We start from the raw sequence: 19,406 nt of genomic DNA on the forward strand, positions 1-19,406 counted from the left end.
CAACCTGTCAGTATCCTTTTGAAATGGCAGCACAACTATCTGGTTTATTAATCACTCTTCTCAATTTTACACCATCTGCAGTTTTTCTGAGGGTATGCTCTGTCCTACCATCTGGATCATTAGTGAAGTTAACCAGTACTGACTCCTGAGGTAGAACATTATAGAGTCCTACCTGTAAGAAGGGTCCACTAGCCAGAACTCACTCTCAGAGCTTGGCAGTTCAGACAGTTATCAGTCCTCTACACTGTCTACATTCCTAATCTGTACTTCATCAGTTTTTCAGTGAGGATGTTATGGGACACAGTGTCAAAAGCCTTCCTGAAATCAAGATAAGCAATAGTCACTGACCTCCTCTCAGCCACATAACTAATCTTCTACCATGAAATGACCATCAGAATGGTCAGCTATAATTTTGCCTTTGAAAACTCATGCTGACTACTCCTAGTCACATTCTTGGCTTTAAAATGCTTGGAAATCTTAAATTTGAAAGCTAGAGGAGTCCGGTACCTCTAAGAATCCTACTCAAAATAAAGCATCAAGGATTCTAAGCTGCCAGCTGTGGAGACAAGAGACAAGTCCCTTCCAAAACCAGAATTTCCTATCTCCATGATATGCTCCTTAGTTCCAGCAATTCGTATACTAAAATAGGCAATATTTATTTGTAATAGCCAGAAATTTTAAATTTGTTGTATTCAAGGAGGTATAGAGAAGCAATGTGCAGAATACCACAGAAACATCTGAGCTATGTTTAGGCTTTCTTGCTTGTCTACAGTGGCTGAGCTGTGCTCAGCATATACTGTTTTACTCAAGTCAGCAGCTAAACCAGTTATTTTAACAACACTCAATCCATCAAAGTGACTCACCATATTCCTTTCTCTGGAAAGATATTTTTAATCTGAAGTCCCCCCTTCTTTATTAGTTTCTGGGCTTTTATTCCTCAGTTCTCAACAAAAAGTCAAACAAGAGTCACCTGAATCAGTGTCTCTCAGTTTAAAATAACCAGTGTGTTCACTATGAAGTACTTACAACTTCTTCCTTTCTAGATTGTGCTAAATCTAGTTTTTAGACTGCTATTAAACCATTACATCAGCATAGGAAAAAGTTAAAATCAAGTCAAAGTGTGTATATAGACGTGTGTGTATTTATATACATTTAAAAACACTTATTTAAGTGCATACATATATAACGTATCTATAATAGAAATATATATATGATTAAGTATATATAATAGAAATATACCTACTTACTGGAATATCTCAAGATCATATCATTGCTATGAGAAAACAGTAAAAAGAACTGAAGAGTTAATAGATGTTTCTGCCTACTACTTACAAAGATGGGACATATTCAGAATTGAACTCGAAAACAAACAAATATTTGTTTATTGCTTATAAAGTCTTTCAAAATTAATCTCTATTTGCTATATACACAGCTTTTTATAAGATTCTCAGAATATTCTAAGAGTAGTAAATAATACAGGTCAATAATGCATAATTTAAAATATCCCAGAAAACTAGGTAGAAGTTGCCTAAGCACATTTTGCTCATCATAAAACTTTTCTTAAAGACATTTAAAACAACAGCATACATAAAAACTACAACAGACCCAGGAATATGCAAACTGGCAGCCGTAAGAACAAATACATACCCTTAATAATTGATTCAGCTGCATACAGATCCCGCTTGTAGGTCACCTAAAGGACAGACAAACCCCATTAGATTTAACACAGCAGGGAGGAATGCAAAACCAATAAAACAACACCTTGAAGGCAATTCCTTACATTTGAAATACCATAAAGAAATGATATTGTCAATTTCTTAATTATGATAAAATATCACTAGCAACTCATGAGAAGTTGCAGAAATTACTGGAGACCTAAAACATTTTTTAAAATACTTAGACCTACTTAGAATTCATTTGAAAACACACCTACTTTTAACCCTTTAAAGAATTGTTAAACTATGATACTGCACCGATTTTCATACATTCTGCTTCATAATTCCTTAAAAAACTGTACTTTTACTCTGTAATTTAACCATGAAATAGATTCATTTTGAAAGGACTCGTGGACATAAAAACCAGCCAGGTAGAAGCCTAGTGAGTTCTTTTACTGATATAGGTGAACTTTTTCAGTCCTGTAAAACTATTACTATTAATGAGAGCGTTGTTTCTTGTTTCCATATCCATGGCTGGCACAAGGTATTTTTGCCTACAATAAAAGCTTGCCAGCTACTGTTACCCCTACAGCACTTTCAAAGTCTCTGCCTTCCTAGAACAATTCTACAGGCATGGACTACGTTGGGTTTTTTTGCGTGTGTTTCTAAACATACTTCTTTACAGTTGGCCGCAATGAAATGCATGCCTTTTGCTTACATCAGTTTACCAAATAAAAAGTAATTTACTTTTCATACTTTGCTTCTGATCAATTATCCTTTTATTTGTAACTCCATAAAACTTTGTGTCCTTTGCAAACTTTATCGGTAAAAATGTATCAGCTCAGTGTTAGAGACTAAACAGCTTCTGCCAGTGGTGAAAATTACCTTTTCAAAAATATCAGTTATTTAATTTTTAATCTATTTAATGACTAAAACAATTATAGTCATTCTTTTTTTTAATTAAGATGCCATGTAGCAGAAGTGAAATTTCTGCCAACCAAGTACTACATCAACACTAACATCTTATGAGCCAAGACTATAATCTTGTAAAATAGGCTTGAAGTCAATTTCACAAAATAAATACATTCCATGCTGGTTGATATTAATTACATTAGTCCAACTAACTCTTTGATAATCAAACACTGCCTATAGCAGTGTACTCCTTATATTGTTGATCAACATCAAATTCACATACTTCTAAGTACTCAGATATTATATTTTCATGTGACAACATTAATTTTCATTTAGTCCACTCAAACATCCAGCATTTCAAGAAATTTTGAATGCAACTGTTGCAATACAGAAAATCGCTATATCAAATATTAACAGCAATAACTCACGACTGCAGAATATGAAACCTACACCTGTTTATTCCCCAAAGGCAGAATAGTCTTAATTAGTAAACATCTCTCCACCTTTTTGTATTGTAAACAAACGATTGTATCTATCTAGTAAAGGTATTCTATTACATGAAATCCATTAATATCTGCTATATTTGAAAAACCTCAAAATTGTTGGACAGGTGTTTGTTTGTTTTTTGATTCTGTGATACTAAACATTCTACCAGAGTATTGTTGTTTCAAGAAAATAATAAATACACACAGAAATAACTTTCTCCAACAGCTTTGAGTTATTTAACACTATGCAGATTGTGCACCTAATATATGAAGGCTGATCCAAAAGTAATGCTTCCTATTTTATTATGTTGGCCCATGACTTATGGCAGCCGAGGTTGAACCTTCCTGCCAATATTCCATTGCAATTTGTCACTGTGCAACAGTTGACAGCAGAGGGGCAGTCTGACAAAATGGTGTCTAAGATGGACGTGCAATGAAGCAAAGGTGCATCACTGAATTCCTCCATGAGGAAAAAATGCACCCACTGATATTCACTGACACTTGTTGAACATTTATGGAGACCAAACAGCAGATGAGAGTACAGTGAGGAGGTGGGTGAGGAGTTTCAGCAGTGGGAACAGAGATGTGAAAGACCAGTCACATTCCAAACAGCCATACACAGCTGTCATATCACAAAATAAAGAGCATCTCAATCAGTTCATCTGTGTGAATCAGGAGATTACAACCAGAGAACCATGTATGGAGCTGAATATCAGCTTCAATGCATTGGAAACAATGGCAGCAACATTGGAATATCACAAAGTTTGCACCAGGTGGGTCCCACAAATGCTCACACAGGAATAGAAAGACCATATACAAGTTTGTCAGAACCTACTGAACCAATACAAGGCTAAAGGTGACAGTTTCCTGGACTGAATCCTTACCAGTGATGAGACACGGTGTCATCACTATGAGCCAGAGTCCAAACAGCAGTCCATGGAGTGGTGACATGTGGATTCCCCATCAATGAAAAAGCTCAAGGCACAGCCCTCAGAGGGCACAGTGATGTGCATTGTCTTTTGGGATAGGAAAGGAGTGATTCTTCTGTTTTTCCTGGAACCCAGGCAACCATCACGTATGACCACTACATTGCAACACTGACTGAACTGAAGGCTGAAATTTCCAGAGTCAGGACAGAGAAGAAGACAACCTTTCTCTTGCAACACAATAACATCAGGCCCCATGCCAGTTTGAAGACTGTGGAGCATGTTGACAGTCTTGGCTAGACTATCCTACCACATCCAGTAATTAGTCTGTATTTGGAGCGTTTTGACTTCCATCTGTTTGGACCAATTGAAGATGGACTCCGTGGACATCATTTTCCTAGCAATGACACCGTCACAGCAGATGTGAGACGGTGGGTCACATGAAAATAAATAAAAAGCATTGCTTTCAGAGTGACGTATGTACAAACAGAATTCTTATAAATACCAGATGTGTTCTTTAAAGATGCAAGGTCCACACAAAATGAAAATTTTTATAATATTTGAAATACACAAACTCTTCTCTACCTGTTAATTGACTGCAGTTTTTCTGTTACACATACTCTGAAACCTCTGAGGTTTCAGAAAAAGATCTTTGAGGAATTATTACTTCAGTTCTCATCTGTCTGGATGGAATATCCTGTTTCTTCTCACTGAAAAAAGAAGACTGAGGCCATCGGAACAACATCAGTTCTTGGCATATATAGTATGATGTATCTCAGGATCGAAAAACTTCATAGAAAAGGAACAACAACATATTATAAATCATGTAATGATAACACCTATAGAAAAACAATCTTGCTTCTGAAGGATGGTCAGTAACAAACAGCAACAGCTCCTAACTATTTCATAGGCACAAATAAATTGAGAAAACTGGCAATCCTCTGAATTTCATCAAACTTCAGAAACTGAGAATTGTTCCCATCTTTAATGGTACTGCCTCAATTCACCTGCCAAACACCCTGGCATAGAATGGCTAAACAGCATGGTATAGAGTGACCAACACAAGGGTGCTATTCAGGCAGGAAGGAGCTATATTCCTCTGCAGCTTCTATAATTTACATGCATTTGCTGCAGAAACAACTTGTTATTTTACAAATCTCATCATTTTTATGACTTCGAATGCTCTGACAAGCTTTACAAGTGTCACTGACTCTTCAGTACAAAGATAGGGAATAGGATGTTAGTATGTATGGGTACTTTAAAGATATGGCACCAGTATATTTGCATACACTATGTAAAACAGATTGGCTGCTGTGCAGCAGGTGCAACACAGTATTTGCACATAAATAGGCACTGTTGTTATTGTCATGCACTACACACTACTGTCAACACTGAAATTCTTTTCATCTGGTCCACAATATTTTCATCTTTTTGGGCAGAATCTCCTTCTCCATGATATACCCAGGTATGTCACTAGCTAACAAACTTCTCCATCCAAAATCTGTGTGGAGTACACTGAGGAGTCCAATCAACTGGGCTGTAATAAACTAGATGGAACATAAATTGAAGTAATTATTTCCCTGTACTTGGTACTGTTGAGAATACACCTGAGTGCTGTTTCCAGTTTTGGACTCTCCAGTATCAAGCACTGGCAAACTGGAGCAAGTCCAGCAGAGGACTGCGAAGAACTTGGCTTGGTCAGCCCATAGAACAGAAGGCTAAATGTGGGAATGGATCATATTACTGGTCATAGGGTAAACTAAGCTTTTCTTGCAGGCTTTTACTGTTCTCCTCTCATCCTTTCCCACTGCAAAAGGCAGCAAGGGAAATGCTGATCAGATCTTATGAAAATACAAGTCTGTACGTAAGGATGGGTAAGCACTGGAATTGTTTTTGAAGAGATTACATGAAATTTCTGTTCTTGGATAGAGTGAAAATTCATATGGATGAAGCCCTCTCTGCACAGCCAGATTAATCTAACTAACCTGGCCCCTACATGACATCCAGTTGTTTCTTTCTATCTTAATTATTCTGTAATTCTAGATCAAAAGACTACATGCTATCTACTGGGCACTAGTAGCATCTACAGATAATAAAGAATCATAGAATGGCCTGGGTTGAAAAGGGCCTTAAAGATCATCTAGTTTCAACCCCCTGCTGTGGGCAGGGAACTAAATAAACACTACAACAAATGAATTAAATGTTATGGATCTATTTTGTTACTCTTCACATAAGCATTATGATTTACAATGAGAACAATGAAACCCTCCAAAAAGTAGTAACACACATACTGCATGACAGAATCTGTCCTTTAGAAGACCAAAAAGGAAAGCAGACAATAATCTGTTTCAGAAAGATTATCTCCACAGAAAAATACTGAAAAAAGTTACTGCAGGCAACCGATGTATAAGTAAATTTTGCTGCTAAATGGGACAGGAAATTTGCACTGCAGATTCAGGAAATTACCTTTCTGTTCAAGATTTATGTTCATATTATTACAAATCATGTCCCAGTGGAGGAAAACTACTGTCAGAGACAGATGGAGTGATTTGAGCTGCTTCCAGATCCCTCAACATGGTAATGAATTTAAAAAAAAAAAAAAGGAACACTTACTAATTGCATGACACAACAGCTACTGACAAAGAATAATGTACTACAATCCAAAACAATTAAATGATAGACTTACTTAAAAACTACAGGGACATATTGTTTGGCACCTGAATACACACCTGCTTTGTCAGTTGTTAGGAACCCATAGACTGTCAGACGTTGATATTTAAAAAAAAAAAAAAAAAAAAAGCTTGTTTGAAGAGGTCTTAAACTCCCTAGGGTTTTTGAATATTATGAACTGTTCAAAAATCAAACTGTTTCTCGCCAGGTATTTGACATCAGAGAACAAGCAATGTTAGCATAGAAAAAGTAGAGGAAAACAGGCAAAGGATTTAGAGGAAGCAGGAAAAAGTTAATTTCATAAAAGAATATTCTTAATTTTACAGATACACATATATAGTTTTACAGATTCTCAAACTATTAAAGTGCCTAGATTGTTTTCCTAGTTCCAGATACATGTTGTCTTCATTAATTATCTTGGATAACATCTGCCCAAGTCTGTCTAAAATGATGACCCCAAAACAGCTCATGATAATCCAAGACCAAAATGAACTTAGTAGGAATTTCAAAGTTATTATTAGAACAATCTATGGTATGAAGGCAAGAGGGAGAGAAGACAACATGAATCAATAACTGACATTTTAATGACAATTATCAGAAATTTTAATAATATTAATAGCGAATAATACATTACTTCATGCTATCATTTTTTTACATAAAATTCCAGAATAATTTAGCATGAGTAGTGATTATTTTATGGATAAAGAAATGATGGGAGGTTAAATAGGCAAACCACCCAACCAAATTCACCCAACAGGTAAGGGAAGAGGCACTAACATAATCCAACTCAAGGTCAGAAGACTAAGTAAAGAAACAGATTTTTTTCAACCCTATATTTTGTAAAACTAGCTTTATTTCTTTCCAGAAGCTACAATATAATATTAGAGTTTGGGACAGATGCTCTTCTTTTTGCATCCTGAAACCCAAGTAAGCATGTGAAGCTGCTACCAGAAACTTAATCCACGCTTCTAGCAATTTAGTCTTGTGACATGTCCTCCAACTGCATAGATGGATTTAAGAGAATATTAATTCCACAGCCATTATCAGCTACTGGCTGAAGTATTCATTAAAAAAAATCCATTATTCTCTCAATATATTAAATTTCAGAATAACCTCCATATTTCTACCTGAAAATAGCTTTCCAAAGAGTAGCTATTAATCCTTTTGTTACTGCAACATGAGAGTTCTGAATTTACAATACTGGGAGCAGTCACAAATAACTCATCTATAACTAGAACTCTTCAAAGTATCTTGCAAATCTAGTCTCCCTCTCCCAATTCTGAAAGATTATCATAGACTCTATTATATTTCTTATTACCTGGTTTAGCACTGAATGCTGCAAAGGTTGAGAATCTCCATTCATCTGATCTTAATCAGTGCTCTGATCTTTTAAAATTGGTTTCTAATATTCAAGACAGTAAGGCTACTACCAATCTGTACAAAGAATGCTTATCAATGGGCAGACGTATGAGGAACCTTTACCTTCATCAGCTCTTGAAAGTACACATTTTATTTCTTTGAATATTTACAAGAAGAAAATTGACTTCTTGTCAGAGAACATTCTTTTATTTTCAAAATTCTGAAATTTGAGAGAAAAAACTTTACACTTCATACACATTTGCATTTTCATGGTTTTATGAAATCTATCTGAAATGTTGACTTTATTAATTTCAACAGATGTATAAGAAAATAGAAATATTTACACTCTTTACCTTCCAGAGGTCAGCTGTTCCTTCAACAAGTTTAGCATTTATTTGACAGTATTTCAGAGCCAGATGCAAACATTCTGTTCCATAGTCCAGATCATAGTCTGTACACTGTTATAATTAAAAAGAATATTTTATTAGTCTTAAAGAAATTATGCTTTTAAGTAATAGAACATCTTTCTCAGCAGTACAATCCACAATAATGTGTGCTATAGGTTCAGAATGTATCAGAAGTAAAACATATATAAGTTTATGCCTAACTCAAAATATTCAGCAATTGTTACAGAAACTGGAACACATGAAGAACATAAAAACTTTTTTACTTTGAGGGTGACAGAGCACTGGAACAACTTACCCAGAGAAGTTGTGGAGTCTCCTACTCGTGATATTCAAAATCCGCCTGGACACTTTCCTGTGCAACCTACTATAGGGAACCCACTTTAGCAGGAGGTTGGACTAGATGATCTTCAGAGGTCACTTCCAACCCCTGAGACTATGCAATTATATAAACACTTTATATAAACAGTGTTTTATAAAAGTGCAAAAGAATGCAACCAGGTGCTGCAAGTATCTTTCTATGGCTGACTAAATCAGTGAGAAGTTACAAGCTATGGTCTGTCATAATAATAAATGTATTTGGTAAGGTAGCCACAGGCTAGCTAGTTAGCATCCAGCATGCAATAGAGGCTGATAATCAAGGATATGTACATGAGACAATACCTTGTTACATTCACCGTATACTCCATTGGCCTCATACAAAGCTATTACCCAGCCTTAGGAAACCCTTAAAGAAAGAAGTCCTTGAGGAGCACGTTGAACCAGAAGCGACTGCTGGAATAGTCCTCAGTGACAAATGAATCCTGAATTTACCCAGTTACTTTTTAAATAGTAGTACATTTTTAGCACCTCCACCAGCAAGTACCATAGCTTAAGCCACACACTGCAATACAAGATCTCCTTCCTTTTTTTGTTGTTGTTTCCATCCTTTTAATCTCATGCTCTATTGTTCTGACAGAACAGGAAGCGCAAAACCACCTTCCCTGCCCTTTACGGCACTCACCACATCTCTTCTTGGTTATTTCTTTCAATGGATAGAGAACAAAAGATTTAGTCAGTCAATTCATATGCAGAAGCTACTTTACAACTTTGATCAACACTTCTGCCCTTCTTTAAAACACTTCCAGCTCTAACACAACTCTTCTTTTGTAGAAAAATTAGAACTGTCCATAATAACAAAGAAACAAGACTTAACATTGCATGATAATGATTTTCCTTCCAGTCTCCCTTTCTTCCCTACTTATTCTTAATGTTTAGTTTGCCATTTGATCACGTCTGAACAATTAACTAACTTTTCCTTAGAAATGGATATTAGAAGTCCAGGTACCAACTGAAGGTGGTAATAAACAGGTGAGTTTCCATCCTTTTATGAACAGTATACTACTCTATCTACATTTACCTATCAATTTCATCTTTCCTTATAAACACTCAGTCCATAACATTTCTTAATCATCTCTACCTCGAAAAAAAAATCACAAAATCACAGAATAGTAGGACTTGGAAGGGACCTCAAGAGATTAAGTCCAACCCCTCTGCTAAAGCAGGTACCCTACAACAGGTCACACAGGTAAGCATCCAGATGGGTCTTGAATACCTCCACATAATACTCCACATCCTCTCTGGGCAGCCCGTTCCAGCGCTCCATCACTCTCACTATAAAGAAGTTGTTCCACGCGTTAATATGGAACTTCCTATGTTCAAGTTTTAGACCATTACTCCTTGTCCTATCGTTACTCGTTTACTCAAATAAATCCTTTCCTCTTATTCCAAATCCATTCAGCTTCATTATCAAGCCCTTGGTAAAACATCATCAATACATAAGCATCATTCAGAGTGTCCTCCAGGATTCAAAGTTGTTAAGAATGGAACAGTCAAAGTGAGTTAAAGATTCAAATAAGAGTGCTACAATACAACTCACCTTTTTTTTCCTTTTCAATTTGCAAAAGATGTCTAATAAAAATGCAATACAAAAAAACACATTTAGTTTCTGTTCTTGCTTTATAATGTACTAGTGAAATTTAAAGAATTAACCAACATTATACATCCACATTTTGTTATTATTATGGAGAGAAGTCTTAGAAAAATCATAGTTGTCATTTCTGTATTATTTAAACTAGAAATTTCTGTCATTTTAGATCATTGTCATGACTGCAATCAAACAAGGACCCTTTTATACAATCCAGTTTGAAAGAAAAGTAATTTAGCCGTTATAAACCTTTATAGTGGTTTTTAAGAGATTTTAGTACCAAATAAAAATACGAATTAAAAAAAAAAAGATGAAGTAATTTGAAAAGTAAGGAAATTTATTTTAGAACACTGAAGGAAAAAGTGAAACAAAAAGAATATTTCTAAATTATGCATAAATTATTTGTATTCTTTAAATACTCCGGGGTTTTTTTGTTTTGTTTTGCTTTTTTTTTTAGGAAAGTTTTAAAGTAAAATGGAAAATATTTTCTACTAAAGTGAATAACGTAAATTGGAAAGTGCTTTTCCCTTGCCTTATAATTGAAGAAAGTTTCAGAAAAGCTGTTTATCTTTGAAATAGATTAGTGTTAATTAAAATTAAGTTACAGTTTTAAAAATACATGAATTACTAGGACAAGACCAAGCAACTCTAGCTTATTAGCTTAGTATTAATTACACATAATTAGTTGGGAGTGGAAAATTTCCATAAATGAGATTAAGCATCGTAAGGACATTGCTGACTTCAAGGAAAGAAATATGACACAAAGCAAAGTAATAATTAAAAACATATTTTGCTAATGCTTGTACATCGTGACATTTACTACTCTAATTATTGGTAATTGTTTAAACCTAAACATATTGGTACAGCGTACTCTCCTGCAAGCTAATATACTGATGTCAGAGGAAAACAATGAAATAGAACTATCAACTCAAGACCACCTTAATTTATATTTTATCCATACATCAAATCTCCACACATGAAACTTAAATCCATGTTTAAGATGCACAATTTGAAAGCTTCTATATTGCTCTAAGAAACTGAGTTACTGAATTTAAGCACTGTCAGGGAACACCTATACTAAAGAATGGTAGAATATCAATTTTTACCCACTCGGGGCATGCAAAAATTAGCAACCTAAATCTTCTGTATTTATTTCATTGTACATGCAGAGCTAATTTACATTGCAATCACCTCTTTGAAAATATTACTATTCCTAAACTCTTGTTTTGACTGAAACATTTTTTAACAAATTTTGACACAGTGCAGTTAACCATACTTGTCATGTACACATAGCTTTGTGAAACAATGGACATAGTTTAAGCTTCAGACCACAAATTCAAAATGGTGGGAAAAGCACAAAATATTGGCACAAAACATATACACAAAGAAAAAAAAAACAGATTAACTTAGCTCTGTAAATGACACAGAAGAAAATATGTTACTTAAAAATGCTTTTAATCTGTTGAATATTCAAAGGCATTCTGATAGGTAGTTTGGGGGACTGACTTTTTTGTGGGTGCTTTTTTTATTTGTTTTCCATGGGTGGATGTTTGAATTAAGTGCTATGCAGAGACTGAGATCCAGATTTTCACATTGCATCAATTTTTCTTACCTCCACTCCCCAGATTAGTTTAGAAATATTTTGATAAATAATATTACTGCTTAAGAATGAAGCTACGCTGTGGTTGCTGATCATAAAAAATGGAACATAACCTCAGAGAAAAGAGCAGCAATGTAGGACAGTACTGGGACACACTGAAAGTCCACAAGCTAACTTGTTTCCAATGTAAGTCTTTGAACAGCTAAAATCATAAAGAAGCAGTATTTATAATAAAAATTTATTTAACTGTTTAAATTAAGATTATTTTACTGAGTACTTAATTGATAAAAGACTTTGGATACATGAGATCTGACAACCATAAACCAGAACTAAAACAGAGGCAATACAATTTTTCATTACAGCTTTGTCATTTTCTTACCATTTCATAATTCTCGAGTTGTTATGTGCCTACAAATTAAAGGAACAAAATTAATAATCTTCATGTATTAACTGAAAGAAGATCTTCAGTCTTGCTCTATTATGTACATGCCTTAAAAGTGTGCATTAAATTGGCCTGGCTTCTGTAAGTACTGTCTGTATCATCTTTGGTACTTTCTCCCTTTTCAGCAGCAGTTAGTGTCCATACACTACACCATAAATTGACTGCTGCTCAACATCCAGCACATCTTACTACGTTTGCACACTTGCTGAATCTGAATTTATTTCTTTTTTTGATCACACTTATCATGTTCATTACCGTGGAATCCAGAAGTTGCCAAATTTAAACAGCCAACTTCATATACTATACACAAGAACTATATGAGAATGGAAGCAGCAAACAAAAGGAGGAACCAGGTGAATAAGGAAGAAGTGCAATAAAGTTGTGTTGAACTAAGTTCATCCCTGAAACATTTTCTACTGAAGTTAATTATTAGAACTGCTGCTCCACACATCCAGTAGCAGTGGGTCACAGTAGATAAAATCCCAATCCCACTGTGACAAAGCCCACACAAACTAACACAATGGAAAAGAGAATACAAAGTTGGTGAGAATGCACAGTGGATATTGCTATGAGGATTAAATACCTTATGCAACTAAGAACTAGTTATTAATCAGACTGACTTCATAAAACAAGGTCCAGAGTAACCAGGAGACAGTATTGACTTTTCTGATATCAAGAAAGGACACAGAAGTTACTTCAAGCACTCAGCTGAACATGGAATTTCAGACCTCATGTGCCATTTCAGCTTTTTAAAAGGTCATATTCCCATTTGAAATGTCAAGAAAAAAGAAAAAAAAAATGTTAGTATTCTATGTGGTAACCATAGTGGTCAAAACAGTGAGTTAGGATTTAAAAAATTAAAATGAAAAAATATTGCAAATTGTAAAAATACTTGGAAGAGAGCTATGTGATCAAGGCAAAGACAAAACAAAAACCGCACAACGTCAAAAGTTACAGATTACTAAGGTTACTCTAAGAAAATGTAAAGAAGTGATGATTCACAGTCTCACAATTAAGGAGATTTTTAAATAGATACCAAATTCTAAAATTAAGAAATCAACAACAGAATTTGATCAGGCTTAAAAACCAAAGTGCGTCAAATTCCGAATAACGTAAAGTGCATACTTTATTATTAAATAATTTGTACAGAGAAGATTATTCACTCTTAAAACAATTTACATAGAGAATCACATCTTGAAATTATGCATGATCATAAGTAGTCCTTTTCCTTGCCTTTGGATACACTAAATTGTCAGTAGCTGAGATGAAAAGCTTTAACATCACTACATTGTATTCTTCTTAGCTCTCTGAAGAGTAGATTACAATTCAGATGGGTGGTCTTCTGTCTGTTCCATACGGTGACTCTCATTCAGTATTTAGCATTTTCTGAGTCTGTGTCAAATGGATGATTCTTATGGATACAATATTTTTATCAGGGTAAATACAGTAACACTTCAAACAACGCTCATAATCCAGTTTAATTTCCAATTTTAATAATGGCTGTATGTCTCCCTAACATACTCCACCAAGTAATATCTTTCACTACTATAGAGGTGCCAGATTTCACCCAGGCTGTGGCAGCTTTGCAGTGCTGCATCAAGGCTGTAAGAGTTTACATGTGAATTTGTAATACTTTGTGATTCTAAAGCATGAAGAGTGCCATAAAATGGAAGCAATTATCCCATTAGCAATTTTTTTTTTTTAGAATTAGAATTTCTCCAAACATTCTTGTGGCAGAAATTAATTAGGGCAAGTGGGAGTTCATACAATATCGTGGCTCTACCATTATGCCAAAGAACTAATCAAGTACAGCGCTATCTAAGCTAGCATAGTTTTCTCAACAGACCACCGATCTAGCTGCAGGTTTTGAATAGATGAATGCACTGCTGAACAAAATTCATGAAGTACATTTAATCTGAAAATAATTAAGTGGGTTTTATGGATAGGAAAACAGGAAAAATAAAATACTTCCTCTAAATCTCATGACTAAGCTGTCAGGATAAGAAGATGCCAGATGAAGTAGCTGTAAAATCTCCATGGAAAACATCTTAGAAATACGATCTACAGACTGTACAAATTTGGAAATTCATGTATGTGAGGTTGACAACCGTGTATTTAAGCAGTAGTCTGAGTGCATCAGCCTGAAGTTGAACGGAAAAAAGCAAATCAAACTTTTTTGCAAAACTTCATTACAAATTAGTTCAGTGAAAATTTTACATTAAAACTAAAAAAATTAGCAATTTTCATCAGGAATTAAATGCAAAAGAACTAAGATACTACTGAAGTTCAAGCAGTCTTTTTGTCATTGTTTTTTTTAATGGGACTAAAACCAGACATAAGTCCAAGTAGAAATGGACCACGGCAGTGAAAAGGATGTTGTTAAACTAAAAACTTTTTCTGTAAGGAGAAACAACATATTAAATTATCTTTCATCATTGAGGGGATACACAGACTTCCTTGTCAGACAATTGAATCTAAAATCCTAATGATCTACAGGTAAATCAGTAGAAAGGCTTCCTTTGTTATTTCACAAGTCGAAACTGCAAATTTAAAAATTTAAAGTTATTCTCCATCTTGATACTATTATATGGCTAATTAAAATCTATACTGGTATAACATCAAAGGAATTAATAGTTGGAATTTTAACAAGTTGAAATAATCCACGCTACTTCAGCCAAATACATTGCCTAGGACCAACCAAAGTAGGTGACAATGTTAAAAGTATAATTATCTATTGCATTTTATAGGTAGATGGAAGTATACTATTTTTAGGACTCCATATGAAGAAAGGATTTGGCTTGTAGTACTGTCCTCAAACAATTTAAAAATGTAGCAGATTACTGCTTTTTGTTTTAGCTAGTTCATCTAAAATTACGTATCACATTTTGCTTCAGTATTTCAGAATACAGTTGATGAGAAGGAAGAAAAGCTTTAGAAAGAAACTGAAACACAGAACTAGAAAAACCACAACAGTACAATGGTATATGGTTTATATTTAGAAGACCTGAACATAAAATGCAGCTAAGTAATGCAGGTAAGCAAAGCTGAAGAATGAGGTAAAGTTACCTTCACAACAAAACACAATAAAAGATGTCTGGCTTTTTTTAAAGAAGACGAAGGCCAAGACACAATCCATTAGAGGTTATGATAGAATCTACATACCTTACCTACTTTTTGCCATTTGTTAAAAACAATTGTGATATATTTTTCAGTGTCTTTGTAGTACAAAAGCAAAACACTTCTAACCCATATCACCAAATCATCATTTACTGGTATCAGGTAAAGATTTATATATCTTTTTTCCTCTGAGTGGGCAACAACTTCAATGCCTTGGTATACACAAAGTTTAATATCTACTCAATGTTAAGAAAGTTCTAATGCCCTGAAGATTCAAGTATCTTTAGTCTTAGGAGGTAGGTGTTATTTTTTTTTTTGTTTCGTGTTTTTTTTAAGGATTTCAGTGTTAGACTGAAACGGACAAATTCTGCCTCACTTGCATTTTGACCTTATAGTCCTTCTGAGTCTGACCCTTGCTCCCTAAGTTACCAAGGCTTTAGTTAACAATTTGTCTGCTACTGTTCACTTAATCGTATGTTGCTTCTGGCAATTGTTAATTTGAATGACACTGATTTCTTTAACAAAGAATGAACCCACAGGAAAATCCCCACATCAGTCTAGACGTTTTGCCTCGAAGGACTCGCCTGACCTATGCCAAAATATTACTAAACTGCTACTGCTGACTCCACTTCCCTGCTACAGAGGATACTGAAATGTTTCACACATGTTTGAAGAAGAGTCCTAGTAATCTTGTGCTCTTCAAAAAGCACTTGAGAAGTTTACAAAATCCACATGGAATACACTCCCTATTATTTACATACAGAAAAGACAATGCTTTGAGCAAATACTTCTACAATGGGCCTAACAATAGCCAACTTCCTTTCTTATTCTGACAAAATGCTCCTTGAACATTCTCAGAAGTTTGTTAGACCAGAACAATTTGGGGATTTCATGACTTTTGAAAAAATGAAGACTTTTTCTTCTACTGAGGATCTGTTCGGACAGTTTGCAAAATATCTCTTCTTACCATCTCAGTCCCATCTTGAAATGATTTTTTGGGAGTGGAAGAACATCTGCCTCCCAGAATTTAGCATCAAAGTATTTCCATGATTCTCCCCAACACACTATTATTTTGTTTCTTGTCATTACTATGCTTATATATAACAGATCTCTCCCATGCAGGCAGATGCTATAAACCCTCATAAGCAAAAGTGACTCCTTATTATCCAAGAAGTGGGTAAAGTTAGCTACAAACAGATGTATTAATGCGGTGTCATCCCAGAAACTACTATACTCTACCTAGTCTCAGCAGAATTTAGATAGAAACCCTAAGGTTTGCATCTTTCTTGTGGGTATTTGTAAAGTACTTTAAATAAGCAGAGAAAAATCTCTAAATACCCTGAAGCTTAGCCTCCTTTAATGAATATTCCTGCATTCTCTTATTATTATTTCTGCTTCATTGCATTGACTAGCTGAATATAAACTTCCATAATCTACAAAAGGTTCAACAGATTATCAACAGATTAATAAACTAACTATGTATACCCATCATTGATGCTGACAATTTTCTAACAATATATCCTCCTCCCTAGGCTTTAGGTTACATCTCCAACACAGAAGCTATTCAGGGTCCTCTACATACCTCTCTTCTGCTTCCATTTTCAATTGTTTCTCTGACAGATCAGGAAACATTCCCGCTACCTTCCTTACACCGGCTGATGCATTTAAAATATATTGTGATTTCTTGAAAACTTCAGCTACTCTATATCATGGCTGCCTTACTTTGTGCACTAATGTGACATGACATAACAAGATGATTTGTACTGAAGACAAAGGATACCTGTGCATTCCACAGTATGTCAGAAATAGGTATCAGAGAAATCAGCCTTGGCCCACACTGACTAGAGAAAAAAAAGGTAGTCTACCTGACTTCCTGATACTCTTAATTCCTCATAAGATACTGCTCCAGGGGAACATTTGACTTCTAGTAAGTTTTCCCCCCACCCTCCTCCTCTTCCCAGACTTACAAGATCCAACTTTGCATTTGCTCATATTTAATATAAAAAGATGAACAGAAACATGAGACTATGTTAAGAAAAAAAAAAAGTCTGGTCTAAAGAATTCATCCTTTATTTGTTCTATTTGGAAAGGGTGAATGTTCAGCTAGCACTTAAACTTCAGTGATATCCTCAGGGGCTGATGAGAATAGGAAAAAAATGTTTCCAAAGAACAGAAATTTAATTCTTGTTAGTCAAAAAAAAAAAAAAAGAGAGAGAGTAAGAGACAGAAAAACAACTGGCTGGTTTCCGTACCGGGTAGCTAGGTGTGATTTTACCTCCTTTCCACAAGTTTCACTAGTTATTAGAGATTTGTATTTTTTGATTTAGAATACTACTAACATTTGCTGAAGGTTAGTGATACAGTTAATTTCATTTTACAGGAAAGACAAACTCACAAACTAAGGCATACCAGAACTAGGACGACACAGTATGTTAAGTTTATCCCCTTAACACATATATAAGGCCTTTTAACCACCATCATAGGGAAAATCCTAAAGCATCATATTACTGCCTGTGTGGTATCACATACATTATATATAAAGTTCCTACTCCTCTTGCAATTCTTTGTATCTTATGCTTGTCCACTTTTGCTTAGCACACATTATACCAAATAAAAACTTATGTAACTTTAAGAGAACATAAGTAGTGTGGTATTTCATAAGGATACGAGCTGAGGAGGCATATGCATGATAAATAACATCACAGGCATATGTAATTCATCAATCTCTCTCTTCAGAACCATTTCAATGCCAAAATTTACAGTCCTATTACAATGCAGAGGCATCAGAATACTTTACTGTACCAGAAGTAAACAGCCATTTTCTTATGATTCATATAACCAACAGAACAGAGACTTGCAACAGAAAGCATTAGGCTGCATGAAATATAACAGTAGGTGCCTCTATCTGCCAAAATCCCATTATACCTATTAATTTATTATAACTAGTGCTCAATCTAATGACACAAAAATCACAGTAATGAGGCCTTTTAAGATCAAGATGCCATTTTAGCTCCACTATTATGGGTTCTCCTTAGTTTCAATATTGGCTTTAAATGTTTTTAGTGCACCAATTATATATCGGATATGCAGCCAATGAAGAAGGCATGTTCTAATGAGCTCTCAGTCATTAAAAATAAAAGTGCATGTAATTTTTGTGCAATTAAATTTAGAAGGTTCCAACAGCACTACTATAAGTTGCAAAGTTAATATTTGTGATGTCAGAAGTCTTGACATTGTCAGAGTTACATTAGAAAACAATGTATATCTGAGCACAAAAGATCTGTTTGGAATAGGTGTATTTTAGGCTACACAAAAGATACAAAAGAGTGAAAAATAAGCTGAGATTCAGCATATAAAAATGAGATGCAACACACACACACACATACACACAAAATACGCATGCAAACAACCTGGACAAATGTCCTCAAAAACCTGTGTTTGTTTTTTAGCATCACAGGTAAAGGGAATTCACTGCAATATACATTTATTTTAAGAAATACTACAAGTCTTCCGAAGGGCAGACTTTGGCCTCTTTCAGAGCATGGTTGAGAGAGTCCCCTGGGAGGTAGTTCTGGAGGGCATGAGAGCCCAGGACAGTTGGGAATACTTTAAGGAAGTTATTTTAATGGTGCAGGAGCTGACCATCTCCAAGTCATGGAAGACGAGCCATTGGGGTAGAACACTGGTCTGGCTGAACAGAGACCTTAAACTGGAACTCAGGATCAAGAGGAAAGTTTATGGTCTTTGGAAGAGGGGGCAAGCAACTTATGAGGATTACAAGTACATAGTAAAGCTGTGCAGGGAGAAAATTAGAAAAGCCAAAGCCCAGCTAGAACTGAACTTGGCCACTAAGGTGAAGAACAAAAATAA

General features: G+C 35.0%; 1 protein-coding gene across 7 annotated transcripts in view; it reads right to left on the minus strand.

Moving 5' to 3' along the window:
• ISPD (isoprenoid synthase domain containing) overlaps window positions 1-19,406 on the minus strand; it is a 122,645-nt gene that overhangs the window by 68,258 nt on the left and 34,981 nt on the right. For all 7 annotated transcript variants that reach the window (XM_021386779.1, XM_021386778.1, XM_021386774.1 and 4 more), the window contains exons 4-5: window positions 8,361-8,465; window positions 1,648-1,693 (exon numbers count right to left, since the gene is read on the minus strand). In XM_021386779.1, coding sequence (XP_021242454.1) covers window positions 1,648-1,693; window positions 8,361-8,465 — 151 coding nt within the window. The remainder of the gene's footprint in view (window positions 1-1,647; window positions 1,694-8,360; window positions 8,466-19,406) is intronic.

This window comes from Numida meleagris, chromosome 2 (assembly GCF_002078875.1).
Source record: "Numida meleagris isolate 19003 breed g44 Domestic line chromosome 2, NumMel1.0, whole genome shotgun sequence".
In the NCBI taxonomy this organism is placed as follows: Eukaryota; Metazoa; Chordata; class Aves; order Galliformes; family Numididae; genus Numida; species Numida meleagris.